The sequence below is a fragment of the Schistocerca piceifrons genome, chromosome 8 (genome assembly GCF_021461385.2).
Source record: "Schistocerca piceifrons isolate TAMUIC-IGC-003096 chromosome 8, iqSchPice1.1, whole genome shotgun sequence".
Taxonomy (NCBI): Eukaryota; Metazoa; Arthropoda; class Insecta; order Orthoptera; family Acrididae; genus Schistocerca; species Schistocerca piceifrons.
Genome location: NC_060145.1, coordinates 501,292,082 through 501,316,295, shown reverse-complemented (window position 1 = coordinate 501,316,295; position 24,214 = coordinate 501,292,082). Strand labels below are relative to the sequence as shown.

The window sequence follows — 24,214 nt, the reverse complement described above, 5'->3', positions numbered from 1 at the left end:
TGTGTGGTATAGATATAGACATAGAATAGTACGATATTACACGAAAAGCTTTCAACAGTTCGGTTTGTAACATAACCTGTTAAGCTACAATCAGGTCTGTCGCCACACGAATAATTGTATTAAGATCTTCAACTTCGGGGCGGACCCGAATTGCCTCGACAAAATTTTGGAGTTGTCAGAGATATTTTCGGAGTATTTGAGTGAAAGAGGCACGGTATAAGGCGTTTGATCATACAGTAGTTGCATGTCGTTTAATTTCTGTACCCTGTTTACCGCCGTATCTTTTGCGTTGACCGTCTCGTCTGGAAACAAACTGGCTACGCCCACTCACGACCCTTGCTGTAGACGGCAGACCCACGCCCTCTGGCTTGCATCCAGCAGTGGTCGGTTCCGCCTCAGCCTTTTTTCCGACACTGTCCGTTGTACGTTACAACAGCTACACAGCAGTAGGTACGGGTGGCCACCTCTTGTACGGGTCCACTGAGTGGTATGGCGAGCTGTTCCCGCAACGGCGACGACGACATCAGTGTCTCTGGTTGTTGCTTTGCTCTATGTTTCCTGTTGTACGCTTAGGCGGTTGCGTATTAAGGCATTCACCGCTGTAAAGGTATTTTTACAGAAAAAAGAATAATTACATTGTTGCTCTTCAGCGAGCCATCGGAAACCATGGGTCCCATGTACACTAGTACTCGGAACACATCGCAGAATAACCACGTAAATGTTGTCGTTGGAATTCGGGTTCACCCAGTGTACTGCGCAAGTCTCCGTACGGTGGCCGGGGGCAGGCGCTTCACTCGGGCATCAGCGATTTTCTGTCCTGTTCCGTTAATAAACTGAACGAGAGAAAAATAGTTGTCTGTGTGCCTCTGTTATTTCGCGGGTTGCTTACAGCTCTTCGCACTGTTTCTCGCAACGTCGTATGCAGGATTCCCGATCGTTGTATAAATTCCTTTGTTGCATATCCTCCTCCACCTGATTTTTCCATTCTGTTCACGGTCTTCATTTTCTCTTATATGGAAGTAGCCAAGATAATGACTTTTTTGTCGGTCATTCATCCCTGAATACCGTAAGATACCATTGTAAACGCTGTAGGTGGGAGTTATATCTTCTCGAGCCTTGAAATTCGATATCTTCTCCCCAAAACACCCATTTGCACGGCTTCAGATCTATTGTGTTGCTTTGTAATTTCTCAGGATTCTACTTCAAATCAACAAATGCCTTGTATTATTGAGTCATATGACCTTTTTTGTTTTTACTTAATTTTATCCGATCAAGGAATGGAAATCAGTTCAGTGATTCCTTGTTTAGCATGTGTTGTGCTCTGTCTTATTTCTTGTTTACTGCACCCTGATTTGAGCATATACATATACTTTTGACACATCGCTATAGCTTTTTCATCTGTGATAATATCATGTTTATTTTCTATAGAAATATTTTGTTTTGGAGAAAATTTATTGTTAGTCCGGCCGTGATGTACACTGTTTGACAATTGCTGCGGAAGAGAGACATTGTTGGACACGCAGGCAATGATGGACGACATGAAACGAAGCACACAGTTAACAGAGGTGGAGTGGTATGTTTACAACGAAATGCTACAGATTTCACCACGTGGGAAAGCGGAATAACAGACATAAATAATGTTCACGTTTGACACAGGTCAGAGTCCCAACATAAAGGTCGATACAGCGCCCTCAGTAAGGAATGCACATTTTGCATCTGTTATTCAAACTGGCTACCAAATTGTTGACAAATTCTTCGACATATTGTCCCAGTCCTATCTCGAGGCAGTTTCCAGTTCTTGTACGGTTCGTGGAAGGGGTGCTTGTTGAGAAACACACCTGTCAAGAGCATCGCAGGCATGCTCTATAGCAAGAAGTAGTCAAACTTCCTTACATACCGCCCACTTCCGTACCTCTATTAGTAGTAAAATTTTCTAACCGCCCACTGGTTCCACACTATTAGTGATTTATTTAGTACGGAAGTAATTTTACTTTATAAAATTTATAAAGCAGAGTTACAGTGAATTAAAGCTTAATAATAATTACATAGCAAATAATTAATGTCAAAAGTTTATGAATTCCTACTGAAAATTATTTTAAAATCCCCATCGCCTATAGCGAAAGCTTGAATGCTCTCTAGTGGATGGCAGGGACGAGGTTGCTCACAGCTGCTCTGTAGGGCTTAGGGCCGGGGTGTACGCACGCCATTCCGTACGTTCAGTATCTACACTTCCGAGCGCGTCTGACATCTGAGCGGTCCTGTGTGGGCAGGCATTGTTGTCCATAGCCAGGAAGTCGGACATATCGCACGCCTTAACAGACGGACCCCTTCCAGAATAGTCTCCCTGCAATGCCACTGTGCTGTAGCCTTCTCTTGATTGTCGCACAGATGACAAAATGGTAGATATCGAAATAGGCGACAGAGGGATAGAGAAACAATTAAAATCGCTCAAAAGAGGAAAGGCCGCTGGACCTGATGGGATACCAGTTCGATTTTACACGGAGTACGCGAAGGAACTAGCCCCCCTTTTTGCAGCGGTGTACCGTAGGTCTCTAGAAGAGCGTAGCGTTCCAAAGGATTGGAAAAGGACACAGGTCATCCCCATCTTCAAGAAGGGACGTCGAACAGATGTGCAGAACTATAGACCTATACCTCTAACGTCGATCAGTTGTAGAATTTTGGAGCACGTATTGTGTTCGAGTATAATGACTTTTCTGGAGACTAGAAATCTAACCTGTAGGAATCAGCATGGGTTTCGAAAAGGACGATCGTGTGAAGCCAAGCTCGCGCTATTCGTCCACGAGACTCGGAGGGCCGTAGACACGGGTTCCCAGGAAGATGCCGTGTTTCTGACTTCCGCAAGGCGTTCGATACAGGTCCCCACAGTCATTTAATGAACAATGTAAGAGCACATGGACTATCAGACCAATTGTGTGATTGGATTGAAGAGTTCCTAGATAACAGAACACACCATGTCATTCTCAATGGAGAGAAGTCTTCCGAAGTAAGAGTGATTTCAGGTGTGCCGCAGGGGAGTGTCCTAGGATCGTTGCTATTCACAATATACATATATGACCTTGTGAATGACATCGGAAGTTCACTGAGGCTTTTTGCGGATCATGCTGTGGTATATCGAGAGGTTGTAACAATGGAAAATCGTACTGAAATGCAGGAGGATCTGCAGCGAATTGACGCATGGTGCAGGGAATGGCAATTGAATCTCAATGTAGACATTTGTAATCTGCTGCGAACACATAGAAAGAAAGAGCCCTTACCATTTAGCTACAATATAGCAGGTCAGCAACTGGAAGCAGTTAATTCCATAAATTATTTGGGAGTACGCATTAGGAGTGATTTAAAATGGAATGATCATATAAAGTTGATCGTCGGTAAAGCAGACGCCAGACTGAGATTCATTGGAAGAAACCTAAGGAAATGCAATCCGAAAACGAAGGAAGTAGGTTACAGTACGCTTGTTCGCCCACTGCTTGAATACTGCTCAGCAGTGTGGGATCCGTACCAGATAGGGTTGATAAAAGAGAAGATCCAACGGAGAGCAGCGCGCTTCGTTACAGGATCATTTAGTAATCGCGAAAGCGTTACGGAGATGATAGATAAACTCCAGTGGAAGACTCTGCAGGAGAGACGCTCAGTAGCTCGGTACGAGCTTTTCTTGAAGTTTCGAGAACATACCTTCACCGAGGAGTCAAGCAGTATATTGCTCCCTCCTACGTATATCTCGCGAAGAGACCATGAGGATAAAATCAGAGAGATTAGAGCCCACACAGAAGCATACAGACAATCCTTCTTTCCACGAACAATACGAGACTGGAATAGAAGGGAGAATCGATAGAGGCACTCAAGGTACCCTCCGCGACACACCGTCAGGTGGCTTGCGGAGTATGGATGTAGATGTTCATAATTTCAGAAAAAAACGGGGTAATTTATTCGAGAGAAAGACCTACAGAAATTGAGAAAGTGAGCAAGGCGCTGGTCGTGCTGTGTGTCGACCGCACTGCTGTCTGGGGCGCCTCCACACGCGTAACAGGGGCTCAGTTCGAAGCAGGACTCACAACTCGAGGCAACTGCACTCCGGTCAACGAGAATCCGGGCGCCGGTGGATGCCAACCCGAGCACGGACCGACAACCAGAACTCGTAGTGTGGGGTGCCATTTCATTCCACCGCAGGACTTGTCCGGTTGTCGTCTGCGGTACCTTGCAGCACAGCCGTACGTCAACCGCATTCTGCTCCCCCGTTTGTTGGCAAGCGATCGTCAGCTTTCACTTAGTAATCACAACACCGTGCTTTTGCAGTATAAATGTTTTACAGTAACGACAGTTTGGAAAATGGAAAGAGGAAGTTTCTACGTTCTTTCAAAGTGGGGTATAATATTAAAGTTCCCCCGAAACGCGCGGTAATGACTTGGACTAAAATGTTTGTACAGACTGGATCCGCTCTAAAAAGAAACCGACGGGATGACCGAGAAGTGCCCGTGGCTCACAGAATGTCAAAGCTGTGCGCGTTTCAGTCCTGCGGAGCCCACAGCGTTCAGTTTGTAAAGAAGCAACTGCTGCCAGTGTGTCACTAGAGTGTGCTCGCCGGATTCTCCGTTCTGATTTGACGTTTCATCCGGGCAAGCTGCAGATCGTGCAACAATTGAACGAGGAAGATTATAACAGTAGCGATTAGAATCCTGTCAGCAGATTACGACAAAACTTAAACGAGGACAGTGGTTTTCTGGACAAGCTGTAGAAAGCATATCAGGTCAATTTTCATTCATCACGGCTTACCTGAATAAGCGTAAGTCAGCAACCGTAATGAAGTTCATGAACGCCCTCTACACGCCGGCCAGGTGACATTAGGGTGTGCAGTTTGGTCACAAGGGGTCAGCAGATCTTACTTACTTTTCCGTGAGTGAAGAGCGGATCATAATGCTCGTAACTTCATATCAGTATGCTGAGATGTTGCAATCTTTTGTTAGACTTTCAACGAATAATATTCGACAACTTCACGAAACCACGTTTCGGCAGGTAGGTGCGCCATCGCACACTGCAAGGCAGTCAGTGGTAACTGTGCAAGACGCGTCTGTTAACCGTATCATCTCGTTGACGACATTCCGTGCCCGCCACAATCATCGCATTTGTCCGTTTGTGATTTTTTGTTTTTTTCCTCGGGGAGCTACTTTGTGTGTCGGGTCCACACGACTGAACCGAGAACCCTGGACCAGCTGAAACAAATAATTCAAGACCAAATTCGTAATGTCGCAGCGGAAATTTTGCAGTAAATGCGGAACCTCGAAAGCAGGTTGGAAGAATGTATATATACAGAACGATGCCACCCGCAGGACGTAAATTTCAAACATAATACGCGAGCTGTAATGGTTCAGTTCCTGCTAGTAAACATTTTTATTGGACTTGTTCTGTTTTTTTAGGTTTTTCGAAAGTTCCCATTTTTTGTGTCATTCTGTCGAAGAAGGAGGAAGGTTTTCCAGCATGCGTCGCAGGATTCGATAGCGGCAGGATCGTAGGCTGATGGGACACCGGTTTATCGCTGCATTGTTTTGGTCTGAAGTCCGACTATTGCTGTACAGATGCCGAGTCAGGAGGGCCATATTCGACGTGGAGCAGGAGCTCAGTGAACCTACACGAATAATGCCTGAGAGAACACACACATCTTCCTCAGCCACGATAGTTACCTCGAGTCAGGAAATACATTTGTGTGTAGCAAGACAGTGGGACGAAGTCTCGAGCACCACAGGCTGTCAGAACGGCGACCGTTGTTGCGAATCACCTTGAGCAGCGCGGAGAGAGGCACCGACATTGCAGCTGCCAACGGCGACACTGGACATAACTGCTACGTTTTATTTTTAGACGAGTCCACGTTCTGCAGGATGGCTACAGTATACAGTACATTCGTGTGCTGAGACTCTGATGAGAAGGAATTTTCCAGAATGAGAGGAGTGCTAGTTCTGCAAGGTTCGCAGGAGAGCTTCTGTAAAGTTTGGAAGGTAGGAGACGAGGTACTGGCAGAAGTAAAGCTGTGAGTACCGGGCGTGAGTCATGCTTCGGTAGCTCAGATGGTAGAGCGAAAGGCAAAGGTCCCGAGTTCGAGTCTCGGTCGGGCACACAGTTTTAATCTGCCAGAAAGTTTCAGAAGGAATTTTGTCAGATCACTGGGGGGGGGGGGGGGGGGGGGGGCGGCATTCTACGGGCCCAGCTTGTGACGCGATGACTTGGGGTGCCACTACTAAGTACGTAACAGTGTCACCTCCGGTTCGCATACCTGATAATTTGGACATCAGTCGCTACATTTCCGATTCCTTAAGCCTCTTGGCTCTGCCCTTTGTTCGAGGTCACTGAGGTATTATCTTCCAACTCGATAACACAAGACGGTATTCTGCCCGCAGTGTCTCGACCGACATCAGTACAGGTGATGTTGGAATGTTGCCCTGACTAAGACGTGCTACAGAACTCTTAAACAGAAAACGTGTGGCTTTGCCACCACTCGTCAGTCCCTAAAGTTTGTGAACTCTTTCACAGGTTTGGAGCTGCATGAAATGAAGCAGGTATCTGGAAACACTGTCTTCTCAGCTAAAAGAACAACAGTATACTATTGTACCAAGTTTCAACGAGCATGACGCTGATCACTTAGTCACAGCTGAGAAGGCAGCGTGCTGTCCATATGTCGATGCCCCTGTCCTTGGCAAAGCATATTGGAGATTTCAGGTTGTACAGGAAAATGTGTGTCAAAATTGAAACCTGAGAAGCAACAACCAAGTTAACTTTCTTAGCCAATTGTTTACTGTCCCCAAAAAGTGACTGGTTTAACTTAAAATTCTATAATTTGTAAGTTATTGATTAAGTAAGGATATGAAGACACCAACTATTCTTATACTTTCTAATTTTTCAAAATATTGTTCTGATGATATTGACGTTGGCACAATAAAAAATGTACATTATAAATGAAAAGGCAATGTGCAGTTCTGTTGCATTCTCCTTGAGGTCTTGGGATACTTAAGAGCCATAGTAATTAGTAGGCAGCAATCATCAACTGCTGTAGTTGACCACGGCCGACCACAATGAAGCAGACATTCAGTGTCCTGTGTTACACACACCAGTGGTCGAATGTCCAAATGATGTCATGGTGTATGCCAGATCTTCAGGTGACATCTTGTGCAGGCAAACCTTGTCATTAAGTGACAATGTGCACTGTAAGATCATATCTTGGTTTCCAGTAAAAAAATGTGGCTGTGTCAAAGTTTGAGATCTAGGAGTATGCAATCTACATCTTTATCTGGATCTACTGTTTTTAAGATATCATGTGAAGCTCACTAGTTTTGAGACAGGTCTGTTTTTCACAAGAAAAATAATAATTACTTTTCGAGCTCAAAATTTTCTTTAGGATCCTGTAATAACTAGACGTGAGAAGTATCCGTGTGTAATTCTGTGAACCCATTCTTTTACCAGTAATTGATGTTATTTTCCAGTTGGATGGATTCATCCCCAACAGCTAAATTCAGCTTATATTCTTTACTTCTATCTGGTTATAATTTTGATCATTAAGGCTCACAGCAGTGTTGGCTACTTTTTAAATAATCAAACTGAACTGGCAGACATAGTTAATTGTAGATTACTGTGTGTGTGTGTGTGTGTGTGTGTGTGTGTGTGTGTGTGTGTGTGTGTGTGAAAAATGGAGGAAAAAATGCTACTCATCCTATTGCCCTACTCGGGTGTCGGGTGTTGGTTTTATCTAATATTTAAAGCAAAGCAATTATGTAGCTGTATACAGACACTGTCAGCTATATATGCACTGGCAAATTCAAAGCCTATTTAATGCAAATCACCATGATGTGAAATTCATGTACCCGACCCCAATATTCTCATAAATTATAGAAGGACTTTCTAATAACACAGTTTCACTTTGACTTAGAATATCAGGATATCAGTTTCCTACCTGATGTCTACATGCAACCTTCTATAGACTTTTACACTGGAATATAAATCTCCATCTAGACCTTAGATATGACTGTGTAGTCAATTCGCAATTATTTTTGCTTCTAGTATTGTGGTATTGTTGTAGGAAATGTGCTGCTTCAACATACACTAAGTGCTGAAGCTCGCACTGGCATCTTGCAGCTGTTGGAACCAGCATTTTGGAATTATGGGTCTTCTTCAATACTCAAGAGTCTCATTTATTGTTGTAAACAGATAAAGTGATTACTACAAGTAGTAGGAAGCAAACATGAGAGGTATGTATACAAAGGATCTTTCTCTCTTGCTTAGTCTGTAGTGTCACACTGTGACAAACTTTTCGATAAATTACCAAATGGGTAAATACACTCCTGGAAATGGAAAAAAGAACACATTGACACCGGTGTGTCAGACCCACCATACTTGCTCCGGACACTGCGAGAGGGCTGTACAAGCAATGATCACACGCACGGCACAGCGGACACACCAGGAACCGCGGTGTTGGCCGTCGAATGGCGCTAGCTGCGCAGCATTTGTGCACCGCCGCCGTCAGTGTCAGCCAGTTTGCCGTGGCATACGGAGCTCCATCGCAGTCTTTAACACTGGTAGCATGCCGCGACAGCGTGGACGTGAACCGTATGTGCAGTTGAAGGACTTTGAGCGAGGGCGTATAGTGGGCATGCGGGAGGCCAGGTGGACGTGCCGCCGAATTGCTCAACACGTGGGGCGTGAGGTCTCCACAGTACATCGATGTTGTCGCCAGTGGTCGGCGGAAGGTGCACGTGCCCGTCGACCTGGGACCGGACCGCAGCGACGCACGGATGCACGCCAAGACCGTAGGATCCTACACAGTGCCGTAGGGGACCGCACCGCCACTTCCCAGAAAATTAGGGACACTGTTGCTCCTGGGGTATCGGCGAGGACCATTCGCAACCGTCTCCATGAAGCTGGGCTACGGTCCCGCACACCGTTAGGCCGTCTTCCGCTCACGCCCCAACATCGTGCAGCCCGCCTCCAGTGGTGTCGCGACAGGCGTGAATGGAGGGACGAATGGAGGCGTGTCGTCTTCAGCAATGAGAGTCGCTTCTGCCTTGGTGCCAATGATGGTCGTATGCGTGTTTGGCGCCGTGCAGGTGAGCGCCACAATCAGGACTGCATACGACCGAGGCACACAGGGCCAACACCCGGCATCATGGTGTGGGGAGCGATCTCCTACACTGGCCGTACACCACTGGTGATCGTCGAGGGGACACTGAATAGTGCACGGTACATCCAAACCGTCATCGAACCCATCGTTCTACCATTCCTAGACCGGCAAGGGAACTTGCTGTTCCAACAGGACAATGCACGTCCGCATGTATCCCGTGCCACCCAACGTGCTCTAGAAGGTGTAAGTCAACTACCCTGGCCAGCAAGATCTCCGGATCTGTCCCCCATTGAGCATGTTTGGGACTGGATGAAGCGTCGTCTCACGCGGTCTGCACGTCCAGCACGAACGCTGGTCCAACTGAGGCGCCAGGTGGAAATGGCATGGCAAGCCGTTCCACAGGACTACATCCAGCATCTCTACGATCGTCTCCATGGGAGAATAGCAGCCTGCATTGCTGCGAAAGGTGGATATACACTGTACTAGTGCCGACATTGTGCATGCTCTGTTGCCTGTGTCTATGTGCCTGTGGTTCTGTCAGTGTGATCATGTGATGTATCTGACCCCAGGAATGTGTCAATAAAGTTTCCCCTTCCTGGGACAATGAATTCACGGTGTTCTTATTTCAATTTCCAGGAGTGTAGTTGGTTTCATTGTTGCAACATGTAGTCTATAATTCTTTCTTTGATAATTATCATCATACTGTTCATGTTTCTTAGACTCTCAAGAGGGTGGCTGAAGAAAGTAATTGAGTCTATAGAAATCAGATTAACATTGATTCTACTCATTTTGTTCTAATTACTGCTGACTGTGTTTATTAATGTGTGTAACATATCGGTAAATGAGATTATTTAAAAAACTATCACAATATTATTTATACTGTTGTTAATCCCCATAATCAGTTGTGCTTTCATAGATGTAGAAATAGTAAACTCTTTGTAGTTTGCTAGTTGCAGTTTGCAGTCATCAGAAAACAGTCAGCTCCAGTCTGTGTCATTCAGTTTCTGTCAGTTCAGCTACTCCCAATTGCCCATGTGACGAGGTTTGTCTCAGAGAGTGGGCATAGCACTCATTAAAATATTAAGAAATTATAAGCAAATGTGACAAATTCATGGTATGGATGAAAATGAAGAACTTAAAACAAAGAAACCTAGCAGCTTTTTCTGCTGTTGTGTAATTGGTTGCCTAGCTGTGGTTTTTTTATTCAATCTGAAAATGGTTTGTTCAAATCCTACCATTGCAAGAATTCTTAATCAGTAGGGGAGGAGTGGTGATTACCAAATTGTGTGCAAGTGCTGTGGACTATATCCCAAACATATATATGGTGTCAGATACAGGGCCAGGTTGAGAATGTTCTTCACCATGAGAAACTTGTCATTTGGTACCTTCCCTCAGACATAAGTTTCCTTTCATTGTGCGCTTGATAAGATCCTTAAAAATTAATTCGAATTTAGTGCTTGTGGAAGTGGGTTGTTTTGCTTTGAAAATAATTACTCAGACATTTCTCTGCAACAGAAATAATCTTTTCCCAGTGCTAAACAATAAAAGAAGAAACCATTTTTTCCTTTTAAAATAATTCCTGAGATCTTTAAAAGCTTCTAGCGAAAAAAATTGTTATTATAGTGTGGAATACATTTCATAGCAAACATTGACACTGTGAACATATTCATGGATAGAAGGAAGACTGTTCCAGTAAACATGGGTCCACAGAGCCATCTACAAGATAGCTGGGAATGTGGAGTTACATACTGCCACAACAGGGCATCTGATATGATGGATGTGAAATGGATGTGAGCACGTACTGTGTCTTGGCCTCCAAGATGAGCTAACCTCAATCCTTTGGATTTTTCTGTCTGTGGTTGTCTCGAAAGTGAAGTGTACTGAGCTTCCACTGACATGATAGAGGAACTGGAACACCAAATTGTACAGTCTTGTCGAGATTTGTGAGATGATGTGGGGGAAACTCACTACATAGATGATTGCAGTTTTGCCTCCAAATGTGATGAAGACACGTGGAGCACTTCCTGTAACAGGTACGAATGTGTAGTAATTTGTTACCTGTAATTTCCTGAAGCAGTATTCTCGAGGTCGACCTTGGGTGAAATTTCCGTCCAGTTAAATGAAGACATTGAAAACTTTGCATTTCAAATACCTTTGCACTAACTAGGGGCATATTTCATTACAGAAGCCTGTAGCAGCAATTAATCACACATTCCCAATTATCTCACAGATGGATCATTGGCTTCTCCGCATCCACTGGAACACTTTCACCTGTTTCAGTTGTAGCTACTAATAATTTCTCACCCTGCATGCGAATTATATACACTGTGGCACCTCTGATGCCGCTCTCAGCAAAGCACCCTGAGCGATCGCTTGTGTTTCAGGGGCCTTAAACTGGCCCTGGTCACACGGGTTGAGAATGTGAGACTATTGGTGACACTAAGTTAAGTTGGTGTAAACCAGATGGTAGACTTTGATTTATTGGTAGAATCCTGGGGAAGTGCAATCAGTCTACAAAGAAGATTGCTTATAAATCACTCACGTGGCTGGTTATAGAATATTGCTCAAGTGTGTGGGACCCATACCAAATAAGACTAACAGGGGATTTTGAACATTTACAGAGAAGGACTGCATGAATGGTCACAGGTTTGTGTGATCTGTGGGAGACTGTCACAGAGATGCTGAAGGATCTGGACTGGCAGACTTCTGAAGATAGATATAAACTCTCTGAAGAAAGTCTGTAAATAACTTTTCAAGAGCCAGCTATAAAAGATGACTCCAGGAATATACTACGGTCCCCTACATATCACACACAAAGGGATTGTGAAGATAAGATTAGAATAATTGCTGCATGCACAGAGGCATTCGAACAATTATTTCTTCCAGCACTCTGTATTTGAATGGAATGGGAAGAAACCCTAATAAATGATACAATGCAATGGTACCTCACGTTGGTTTACTAAGCTCGAGAGTGTTCTTTGGTGTTACTCGAGAAGATTATTATGTGCTGGTGCCAAGTTTAACCTTCCCCCCTTCTTTTGACATCATAATCACTAAGCAGTGTTTCCAACTCACACATAATCTGTACAAAAGAGCTATATTTTCACACAGTTTTTTCACTTGATGATGGAAATGTATTTTCATATGCACAGAAAATAAGAATAAAAAATTCTGAATTAGATATCTCAAATTGTAGGGAACTACTCAGCTGGTAATGCCGCTGAAGTTATAAACTGTGTGACTCCTTCATATCAACATTCCTGTACTTGTTAGATATTCCTCACACTGTGAATTGTGATGAGGGTTGCATTATAAGAAATCAGAGGTTGGCGGCATATGTTGGCGATGCAGCTGGCCGGTGGGTGCTTCACCCGAGCCACTGACGAGCTGAATTACCTGTTTATAGGAAAACAAGAACCCTGGCTTCAAACATTGAGAATGCAGCTAAATCTCCTAAAAACCAATTAGTTACGTTCCAGTACTGTAACAAATTCCAGAAGAATGGAAAAACTGTTAGAAGCAGACTTCTGGGAAGATCAGTTTGGAATCTGGAGAAATGAAGGAACACGCAAGGCAATACTGAGCCTACAACTTACCTTAGAAGATAGGTTAAGGAAAGGCAAACATACGTTTATAGCATTTGTGGACTTGGAGAAAGCTTTTGACAATGTTGATTGGTATATTCTCTTTGAAATTCTGAAGGTAGCAGGTATAACATATTGGGAATGAAATGCTATTTACAACTTCCCCCCAGGCGGCTGACGGTTCTTTCGTGAGTTCGTGCGTGGCGCACTTGGGGCCCCGAGCTATTGCAGCTCATTTTTCATTCACTAAATGCTTTTCCTTCTCCCTGCCCCCTCCCTCCCCGTCCATGCTCCTTCCCCGTTGCCACTTGCTTTCCCTCTCTGTGTTCTGCTTTATGTCGACGTGGCTATTCCCCTGGTTTCCTGTATTGGTTGCAATTTTGTTCCTTTTCTCTGTTCTTTCACCCTTTTGGTGTTTCGGTCCCCACTTGAGGTTTGACCTCCACTTCAAAATTTCCTGTTTTTAGTGTGAGCCATATGGGGAAGAACTCCCTCCCTAGCATCTACGGTGTGGATTCCTCTCCCTTCTCCCTTCCCCACCGTAGCCCCCTTCCAACCTGCTAGGTCACCAGTACGTGTAGCCAGTCCGTGTGGTGGGGCTGTTATGTACCCACATGGCTGAGCCCCCTGACAACACAGGGATCACACTACTGATACCTGAGCTGTTCTCTCACTGTGTATGCCAAGGAGTGGTTGCTTGTCTTCTTGGAGCTCCCGGTAACGGCTGCTGTGCCAGACGGCCCTCGCTGTGACTGGGTGGTGCCCGTGGGGAGAGCTCTGCTCAGAGTGGGTGGTATCAAGGCAGATGCTTGGCACATGAAGAGTATCAAGCTGCAAAAATCTCACATGGCTGTCCCTTCGAATGGTGAAGAATCCTTAAATGCTGTCTTGTATGACCCGGCAGCCTTCCTCTCTCTGTCTACACCATGGAAGGAGGGCTAGGATCGCCATCTTGGGCTGAAACCTTTTCCCTGTTACCTCGTCTGTACTAGGACATATGGGGACACAATCACCACCAAAAAGCCATTGTTTTTCGTGGAAAATATCGAAGACAGGTTTGGTGAAGTGGAGTCTATTAGTAAGATGCGGTCAGGCTCCCAGTTGATCAAAGCTTCTTCTGCCACCCAATCCGCAGCTCTTCATGCCTGTGATTGTCTTGGTAATGTCGCAGTGTCTATCACTCCTCACCATTCTCTGAATATGATCCAGGGAGTTATTTTTCATAGGGACCTCGCCCTACTGATGAGTAACTCTGGGCTAATCTGGAGCGGCGCGGCATTCATTTGGTCCGATGTGTGCAGAAGAGTCGCAAAGACAACTGCACTGATACTGGCGCCTTCATCCTGGTTTTTGAGGGGGATACCCTCCCAGAGAAGGTCAAGGTTATGTGCAACAGATGTGACGTGAAGCCGTAAATCCCTCCATCTATGCGGTACTTTCGGTGCGGGCATATGTCTTCCCGCTGTACGGCGATCCCATTGTGTGGTGACTGTGGCCACCCCATCCGTGAGGGAAGCCCTTGTGTCCCGCCGCATGTGTGTGTTCATTGTGCTGACTGCCACTCTCCTCGCACACTGGATTGCCCGGTTTACAAGAGAGAAAAGAAGATTAAAGAATACAAGTCCCTGGATCGCCTGTCTTACACTGAAGCTCGCTAAAAGTATGAGATACTCCATCCGGTGTCACTACCTTCAACTGTTGCCTCTGTTACTTCCTCCTCCTCCTCCTCCTCCCCCCCCCCCCTCGTCCTTACCCCAGCCCAGCCCCACTCTCCCCTCCTCCTCCCATGCCGTTCCCACGACCTCCCATCAGGGAGTCGCCCCCCCCCCCCCCCTCCCCCATCACGGCTGAAGAAGTGCCCCCTGTCTTTGGCATCTGCCGGTGATCGGGCTCCCTCCCAGGAACCCTCTCCCCCGCGTCTCTCAGGCCAGAAGACTGTTACCACCACTCAGCCATGAGGCGCACCATCTGTGGGCCCCAAGATCGCCCACTCTCTTTTGGTTCCCTATCTTGCAGATGCCTCTACTCCCCCTGTGTCCTGTCCTCCTCCACCTCAGAAAGAGAAGAAGAAGAAACATAAATCCCAAGACAAGGCGGCCTGGTGCCCCCGGAGGTGCCAACTCCCCTCTCGCAACCTGAATCTGACATTTTATTTATGAATGTCACCCTGTCCTTGTCAGTGACAACTACTGACCTGACATCCTCCTTGGCTCCTTCATGCCTACCTTGGACTCGTGCCACACGATCATCCGGTGGAACTGCAATGGCTACTATCATCACCTACTGGAAATGCAACGTCTTGTCTCCTCATATTCTGCGTTCTGTCTTGTTCACCAAGAAACGCATTTCCATAATGGCCACTCTCCCACTTTACGTGGTTATTGGGCGTTCTGTCAGAACTGTGCTGGCCCTGGGGTAGCATCTGGTGGGGTCTGCGTTTTGGTTCACTCCGATGCTCTTGGTGAGTTGACCCCCCCCTATCTACCACTTGGGAAGTGATAGCAGTTAGAGTGCAATAAACATTTGCAGTGTCTACCTCCCTCCAGGTAGGCCACTTGCTTATGTTGCACTATCTACCTTAATTGAACAACTCCCACCCCCGTTTCTCCTCCTTGGGGATTTCAGTGCCCACCATTCACTGTGGGCGAGTGTCACATCAACAGGTTGGGGTATCCTAATCGACCAACTTATCATGGACTTCCATTTGTGTCTCCTCAATTATGGTTCCCCTACCCACTTCAGTGCCGCTCGTGGCACCTTCTCTGCTATCGATCTCGTGATCTCCTCCCCTGCCCTCGTGGCTTCCCTACATTGGTCATCCCATGATGACCTTTGTGACAGTGACAACTTCCCAGTGACACTATCGTTCCCCTGCTCCTAGCAGTCAGACAGGCCCCCATATTGGCCTTTATACATGTCTGCTGTCCGCTTTGACACCTCCCTCTCTAATTCCATTGATGTAGTCGTGCAAGGCATCTCTGCTGCTCTTCTTCATGCTGCTTTCACTGCTGTCCCCCTATCCACTGGGCCCCCTCATCATCGGCCAGTACCGTGGTGGACCGAGGACATCGCAGTTGCTGTCGAGGACCGCCGACGGGCACTGCAGTTATTTAAGCGACACTCCTCCCAGACCAATCTCCTCACTTTTAAGTGTCTTTGTGCTAAGGCTCGCTACGTTATTAAGCAGAATAAAAAGGAATGCTGGGAGTGCTGTGTTTCCTCTCTGGGGACATATGTCCATTTGTTCTGACTCCATGAGCAGCCTTGAGGCTATCAATCAATGCTACTCTCATCATCCCTGGTCTCTGCCATCCGTGACCTTCTCTCGGCCCTTGAGCATGCCGCCTGTTCAGTCATCTTTCTCTGGGTCCCAAGTTATGTGGGAATCCCAGGGAATGAATTGGCTGACCGTTTGGCTAGAGAAGCAGATACTTAACCCCATTTTCCTTTCATGATTCCAGCTGCGGATATGCGGATCTTCGTCAAATCTCTCTTTGACCAACAGTGGAATGCTATCTGGAGCACTACTACTCATAGTAATAATCTCCACCCAATTAAGGAGTCTACTGCAGTTTGGGGCACTTCTTTCCATCCCTCTCAGAAGGTGTCCACTGTTTTATGTCGTTTACACATTGGCCATACCCAGCTCACCCATTGTTTACTACTACATAACAACCTGCCCCCACAATGTGGTTATGGCACCACTGATGATATCTCACATATTGGTGGCATGTCCCCTTCTTTCGAACCTTCGTGTTAAGTATAGTCTTCCTGCTTCCTAAATTTAACATTAGCGCATGATCCACAGATGGTTGACCTGGTCCTCAGTTTCCTATGTGAAAGTGGTTCTCCTTTAGTCTTAGAGCTGGGGCAGGTTGGTTGTGATTGGGACTCCTTTTGCAGTCTTCACAGTATGTGACCCCATGACCACCCCCCCTCCCCCCCCCCCCTTTTTCCAGTTTTTAGATTTGGTCTCACCTTTTATGCTTATACTCTGTGTGTTTAATGTTCATTCTTTTATAATTTGACTCCTCTGACTGAATCCATTCATTTTAGCAGACTCTCTTTCTTATGTAACACCTTTGGAATTGCAGGACTGATGACCTCACCGTTTGGTCCCATACTCTCTCAATCAATCAATCAACCAATCAATCAATCAATGTATTTACAACTGGTACAGAAACCAGATGACAGTTATAAGAGTTGATTGGCATGAAAGGGAAGCAGTAGCTGACAAGGGAGTGAGACAGAGTTGTAGCCTATCCCCTATGTTATTCAATATGTATGTTGAACAAGCAGTTATGGAAACCAAAGAAAAGTTTGGAGTGAGAATTACAGTCCAGGGAAAAGATATAACAACTTTGAGGTTTGCCAATGAAATTGTAATTCTGGCAGAGATAGCAGAGATAGCAGAGGACTTGGAAGAGGAGCTGAACAGAATGGACAGTCTTGAAAGAAGGATATAAGATGAACATCAATAAAACCAGAACAAGGGTAACAGAATATAGTTGAATTAAATCCTGTGATGCTAAGGGAATTACATTAGGAAACAAGACAATTGAAGAAGTAGATGAGTTTTGCTATTTGGGCAGCAAAATAACTGATGGCCAAAGTAGAGAGGATATAAAATGTGGACTAACAATTTAAAGATTCTGAAGAAGAAAAATTTGTTAACATTGAATATAGATTTAAGTACTAGGAAGTCTTTTATGAAGGTGTTTGTCTGGGGTGTAGCCATGTATGGAAATGAAACATGGTTGCTAAACAGTTTAGATAAAAGGACATTAGAAGCTCTTGAAATGTGGTACTAAAGAAGAATGCTGAAGATTACATAGGTTGGTCACATAACTAATGAGGAAGTACTGAATTAGAATTGGGGTGATGGAATTTTTGGCACAACTTGACCAAAAGGTCAACAGATTCCAAAACAAGGGATCAGTTGATAGGACACATTCTTACATGTCAAGGGATCACAAGTTTCGTATTGTAGGGAACTGTAGGTGATAAGAATCATGGGGGAAGACCAGTGATGGAATTTTTGGCACAACTTGACCAAAAGGTCAACAGATTCCAAAACAAGGGATCAGTTGATAGGACACATTCTTAGATGTCAAGGGATCACAAGTTTCGTATTGTAGGGAACTGTAGATGATAAGAATCATGGGGGAAGACCAAGAGATGAATACGTAGGCATATTCAGAAAGATGTAGGTTGCTGTAGTTATTCGGGGATGAAGAGTCTCACACAAGATAGATAACATGGATTTGAAAGCTGTATCAAATCAGTCTTCATACTGGAGATGACAACAACAACAACAACGACAACAACTAGAAATTCCTCAGCAGACCTTATAAATTGCCAAAAGAAGACTGTTACTGATGTAACAGCATAATTACGCTTCATTTTAAAAACACTCCAACACAATAATGACATGTTTTGTATAAGATTGTAGGATTCACATGCACGTGTGGATGAATATATGCTTTCTCATACAAGAGTTCTCTCTCTCTTTCTCTTTGTCTTTCTTCTCCTACCAGTGCCCTCTGAGGTGCAAAGTGTTTGAATCAATCATTCTTAATATTCATAATGAATGTGTTTGTTATATGTGATCTTCCTTTATTGCAGATTCATCCTCATTGTGTAGCAAACCAAAACGATGTAAGACTGAGACATCTGCCAATGCTGATACGACTGGAAGTGAACCACAAAAGAAGACTAAAACTCTCTCACATTGTAGATTGAAACATATTACGCATTTAAAGGAGGTAAACTGACACTTCAGTATCTGATAGATGTTATTTTATTTCTATCCTAGCAGTATGGACTATAATGAATGCTGCTTATAATAAACTAATTTATTAGGAACTGACTATATTTCAAAATTGTAAGATATGTGCTTTCAGCAGTACTTCTAATTAAAATAAGAGTGTAGAATTGTTACAGCAACCACAATACTTTATATTTTAGTTCATCATGTGCATGCATGACACTTACGAAAAAGAAAAAAAAGAAACAAAAAAGAAAAGAAAACTGTAAATGTGAACAGCTTTAAACTTCTGTCCTCACTTAGGCTTGCCTGGATCAATTATGTTTTCAAATTTTTCATTGCTATACACACACACACACACACACACACACACACACACACACACACACACACACACACACATACACCAAACGGTAAGCGCTGGTAGACAGACACAATAAAAAACACACAAACACACGCACAGATTTCAAGCTTTCTCAACCCACAGTTGCTTCATCAGGAAAGAGGGAAGGAGAGGGAAAGACAAAAGGATGTGGGTTTCAAGGGAGAGATTAAGGAGTCATTCCAATCCCAGGAGCGGAAAGACTTACCTTAGGGGGAAAAAGGGTCAGGTATACACTCGCGCGCACACACACACATCCATCTGCACATATACAGACACAAGCAGACACATCTTATATATGGGAGGTAGCTCTAATAATATAAAATCATTTTATTATTCTTTGTTACAAAAAAGACCTTGGTGTGACAAAAAAGACCTTGGTATGAGAAATGAAAATCAAGGGAGGTACAGAACAGTACTTATGTGCATTATTTAAGCCATGACATTCCAAGTGAAAATGCATTGAATCTGACCAGATCCTAGATATCATGATAACTTAAAAAAAGGATTTAATAATAAAGGATTTCTCATCAATCTGTTGAAATTTAGTGATGAGCTTTGTATCACAGGTTGCACAAAGATCGTGGGGAAATGCCCCCTGCGATATACTCCTCCAGGTGTTTCGGCTGCTACCAGTCCAAGATCTTGGCCATGTGGCGGCAGTATGTTCACACTGGTACAGAGTGGCACAGTGTCCAGAGCTGTGGCAGAGCATTGAGTTTGTTCTCAGCAATCCATCACGGTAAGTAAACAGTTTTTTGCGTTTGATATAAGTAAACATTTACTGCTACACCAGTACTCTGCAGGCCACCATACAATGTGTGGCATAGTGTTTGTCGAATACGTTTCACCATCTCCTCCCTTATTTCCTCTTACATGACTAATGGATGCATAAGAAGCATGACTGTCAGTTTGCCTCTTTATAAACTGCATTATTATTATATTACCACAAAGTTCATGAAATAAGGTGTGTATTTCTCAACTCACCTAGGAAAGTCTTATAACTCACAATACACTTTCTTGAGCATTTATTTGTCAGTTTTGTGATGACCAATCTGAATTTCTTGTGCCAACAGAAAATAGAGAGGACTCCAAATTGATATACAACACCTGAAACTTGCTAAAAAGAAAATATCATAAGCACCTGCCTTCAGTGGTTAATTGTATTATTTTAGGATTTATTGAATAAATTTCAGGTTTGCACCTGTCTTACTCTTCTTCTATGTAAAGCCCCCTCATCCACCCTCCCCCACAATCACTGCCTCCCATCCCCCAAAAAATAAACTGTCCTAGATATTGGACAGTTGTAACCGATTCCATAGATTGGTTGGCGATGGTGTACTCACATCATTGGGTCTTTTTGATTGTTTGCTCACATTACGTTGTTTTTGTATCATATTGTACAACACAAACAACAGCACAGCCACAATGAACCAAAATTTATTCTTCTTCCACAAGCAAACAACAGTTGAGAACAGAGACACAAACATAGAAACAATCCAGGTATGATATAAGCAGTTGCTGACACTAATTATGAACACAATATGAGGGCGAGCGTCTGCTGCACTGTGCTTATAAAGAGGAGGGTGCCGGTAGATGGGGCGGCAGATGCCATTCCAGGTGTACAGGCCACACGGCCTGCCGCAGGTGGCGTCTGGTGTCTGGCCCACTCGGATGCTGTTGGCAGAATATTCAAGGTGAAGCACGCCAAGCGAGCTGATGCTGTGGTACATGTTCAGGTATTACGTACAGGGTTATAACAGGTTTTGCTTGTTTTCGTTCAGCTGGCAGCTTTTGCCCTAGATTTCCCATTAAAGATTTAAAGATGCAGCATTCTTGTATACTTAGCAAGATTTAAAGATGCAGCATTCTTGTATACTTAGCAAGCACATGTCTTCACTCCAATCATTTGTAGTTTGTTTACAGCATGGCAGTAAAGAACAATGATAAATATATCTGTGTTATCAAGAAACAAGAAATCTTTCTGGGCTGTACTATTTACACCTTCCAAATCTTGCAAATCAGTTAAATGGGTATCACACAGCTGATGTTTGTGGAGTACACATTGATTCTTATAGAAAAGTTGTTTCATCCTCCAAGAACAACATATGTTCCATAATTGTAAGCAAATGTGTCTGTGATAAAGATACAATATTATGAAATGATCAACATATGTGATCAATGAAGACTGTATATCAGATTTAGACTTCGATTTGGTATTACTTGATCTGACCAATATGGCATTATCACTTTAAGTAATATGTTTATTATTAACATGTGAAGATCACAAAAAAGTGAATGTATGAAATTAAAAAAAAATCCTTTTAATGCACAATTATTTCTCTTTCCATAAGTATCACTCACATTTACAGAAAATGAAAAGCTATAGGAAGCCTATACACTGAAAAATCTGGAAAAACCATCTGTTCATTTATGTAACAATCTTCTGTTCAAAAATCCCCTACTGTCATTATGAATAGAGATTATGGAACAAATGAGTAAATTAGCTTTTCTGTTGGTTGTAGGCGGCTCTTGTGGTACATTCTGACAGTTACTGACTAATGGTTGACTTCATTTATATACCTATTCCATTCATTCTTTCATGGATATGAAACATTCGGATGTGGAATGAGTTAAAGAGAATCAAACAATGGAAAATCCAGGATGGAGTGTAACCATATTGTGAAAAGGAATGTTGCTACTCACCATATAGTGGAGATGCTGAGTTGCAGATAGGCACAATAAAAACACTGTCACAAATATAGCTTTCAGCCACGCCTTTGTCAAAATTAGATGACAAACACAGAAATACTTACACGCAACTCGCACACACGTGGCCAGTCTCAAGCAACTGAGGCAACACTGCGAGCAGTGGCACCGGTGCATATGGTAGTGGCGACTGGTTGCTGCTGAGGAGGCTGTGGCGGGTAGAGGGAGGGGAGGGATAGTAGGGTGGGGGTGGCAGACAGCGATGTGCTGTTGAGCTATGTGCAGTCAAGAGGTTAGTCGGAGGGCAGGGGAGAGGGGGGATAGCGGAAAAGGAGAGAAGTAAAAAGACTGGGTGCAGTGGAGGAATGAGGCCTGTGTAGTGCTGGAATGGGAACAGAGAAGGGCTGGATGAGAGAGGGCAATGACTAGTGAACATTGATGCCAGGAGGGTTACAGGAACATAGTATATATTGCAGGGAAAGTTCTCACCTGCGCAATTCAGGAAAGGTGGTGGTGGTGGGAAGGATCCGTATGGCAGAGGCTGTGAAGCAGTCATTGAAATCAAGGATGTCACATTTGTCAGCATGCTCAGCAACAGGGTGGTCCACTTGTTTCTTGACCACAGTTTGTCAGTTGCCACTCATGTGGACAGACAGCTTGTTGGTTGTCATGCTCACATAGAGTGCAGTGCTGTAGTTGCAGCTTAGCTTGTAGATCACATGACCGGATAGGTGAGGTTTGTGACTGGACTGGAGTACGTGGTGGTGGTGGTGGTGGTGGTACGAGGTATGGGACAGGTCTTGCTTGTAGGGGTATGAGACATGAAGTAAGAGGTTGGGAGCAGGGGTTGTATGGGGACAAATGAGTATATTGTGTAGGTTCGGTGGATGGCAGAATACCACTGTGGGAAGGGTGGGAAGGATAGTGGGCAGGACATTTCTCATTTCAGGGCACGATGAGAGGTAGTCGAAACCGTGGCGGAGAATGTAATTCAGTTGCTCCAGTCCTGGGTGGCACTGAGTTATTAGGGGAATGCTCCTCTGTGGCCAGACGGTGGGACTTCGTGAGGTTGTGGGAGACTGGAAAGATAAGGCATGGGAGATTTGTTCTTGTATGAGATTGGGAGGATAATTATGGTTTGTGAAGGCTTCAGTGAGACCCTATGTATATTTTGAGAGGGACTGCTCATCACTGCAGATGCAATGACCATGGGTGGCTAGGCTGAATGGAAGGAACTTCTTGGTATGGAACAGGTAGCAGCTGTCAAAGTGGAGGTATTGCTGGTGGTTAATGAGTTTGATATGGTACTGATGTAGCCATCTTGGAGGTGGAAGTCAACATCTAGGAAGGTGGTTTGTTGGGTCGAGTAGGACAAGGTTAAGCAAATGGGGGAGAAGTTGTCGAGGTTCTGGAGGAATCTGGAGGAATGTGGATAGGGTGATCCAAATTGCAAAGATGTCATCAGTGAATCTGAACAAGGTGGGGGGGGGGGGGGGGGGGGGGTTAAGATTCTGCGTGTTTAGAAAGGATTCCTGTAGATGGCCCATAAATAGGTTGGCATAGGATGGTACCATGCGGGTCCCCATAGCCATACCTCAGATCTGTTTGTACATAATGGCTTCAGAGGAGAAGTAATTGTGGGTGAGGATATAATTGGTCATGGTGACTAGGAAGGAGTTTGTCGGTCTGGAACCCATCGGGCATTGGGAAAGGTAATGTTCAATAGCAGTAAGACCATGGACATTAGGAAGTTAGTGTAAAGGGATGGGCACCAGTAGTGACGAGCAGGGCACTGTGTGGAAAAGGACCTGTGGAGGAAATGGTTGGAATCTTTTATATAGGATGGTGGGTTCCACATAATAGGCTGAAGGTGTTGGTTTATGAGAGCAGAAATTCTCTCAGTGGGGGCAGTTGTGACACATGCAAAGTACCCAGAGAGGTAAATCTGCTTCTTCAAGCTGTTGAGTCTATACCCGTTTCAGCTTCTGAATGTGAAAAGCCTTCTAGCACAGTGGTCAACAGAAGAAATTCCTTGCTTAGCGAATCAGCTAGTATTCTTCTATTTCTAAGCTGCATGAGCCCATCTCTGAGTAAATTTAATACTGAGCCTCATGTGAAATCATGACTGCAGATAGGAAGGAGATTACCAGCTGAAACAGAATGAACAAAGCAAGAGTCTAAAGCAGACGTTCCTGAATATTGTGCTCTCTGGAACCATCTGTGTTAGAGATGATATCCCCTAAATATTGTATTCCAACTTAAAAGTCACTTGCTACTGAATCTGCTTCAAAAATTCGAATTTTTTTCTGTCTTAAATCAATATTTAAAGTTTTGTGAACAAAATGGTAGTTAAATGAATCGATTCGGACATCAGGAACATCTTTAAAAACAAATTTAAATATATGTCAGTATGCGGCAACAACCATGTTTCTGCTGCTGTCGGATGTCAAATGGCGTCATTATTATTTTGCCACTTTGAAAAGATACACTGCGTAATCATTTTTTGAGTTGGCAGCCGTGTTAGCACACACGCTTTCTGATGCGCCAGTGTTTTCCTTGTATATCTATGGTTTTTGAGAGTTGTTTGTGTTCAAATTTCTGTATGTTGTTGACTTGTTGGTGCTGTGCCATTCTCGGAAGTAGTTATGCCTCCA

At 44.3% G+C, this 24,214-nt stretch overlaps 1 protein-coding gene across 2 annotated transcripts in view; it reads left to right on the top strand.

The window, feature by feature from the left end:
• Window positions 1–24,214, top strand: part of LOC124711530 (F-box/LRR-repeat protein 3-like) — a 327,166-nt gene that overhangs the window by 280,351 nt on the left and 22,601 nt on the right. For both annotated transcript variants that reach the window (XM_047241656.1, XM_047241657.1), the window contains 3 exons: window positions 8,081–8,249; window positions 18,328–18,467; window positions 19,421–19,593. In XM_047241656.1, the coding sequence (XP_047097612.1) occupies window positions 8,243–8,249; window positions 18,328–18,467; window positions 19,421–19,593 (320 nt within the window). In that variant the 5' untranslated portion in view covers window positions 8,081–8,242. The remainder of the gene's footprint in view (window positions 1–8,080; window positions 8,250–18,327; window positions 18,468–19,420; window positions 19,594–24,214) is intronic.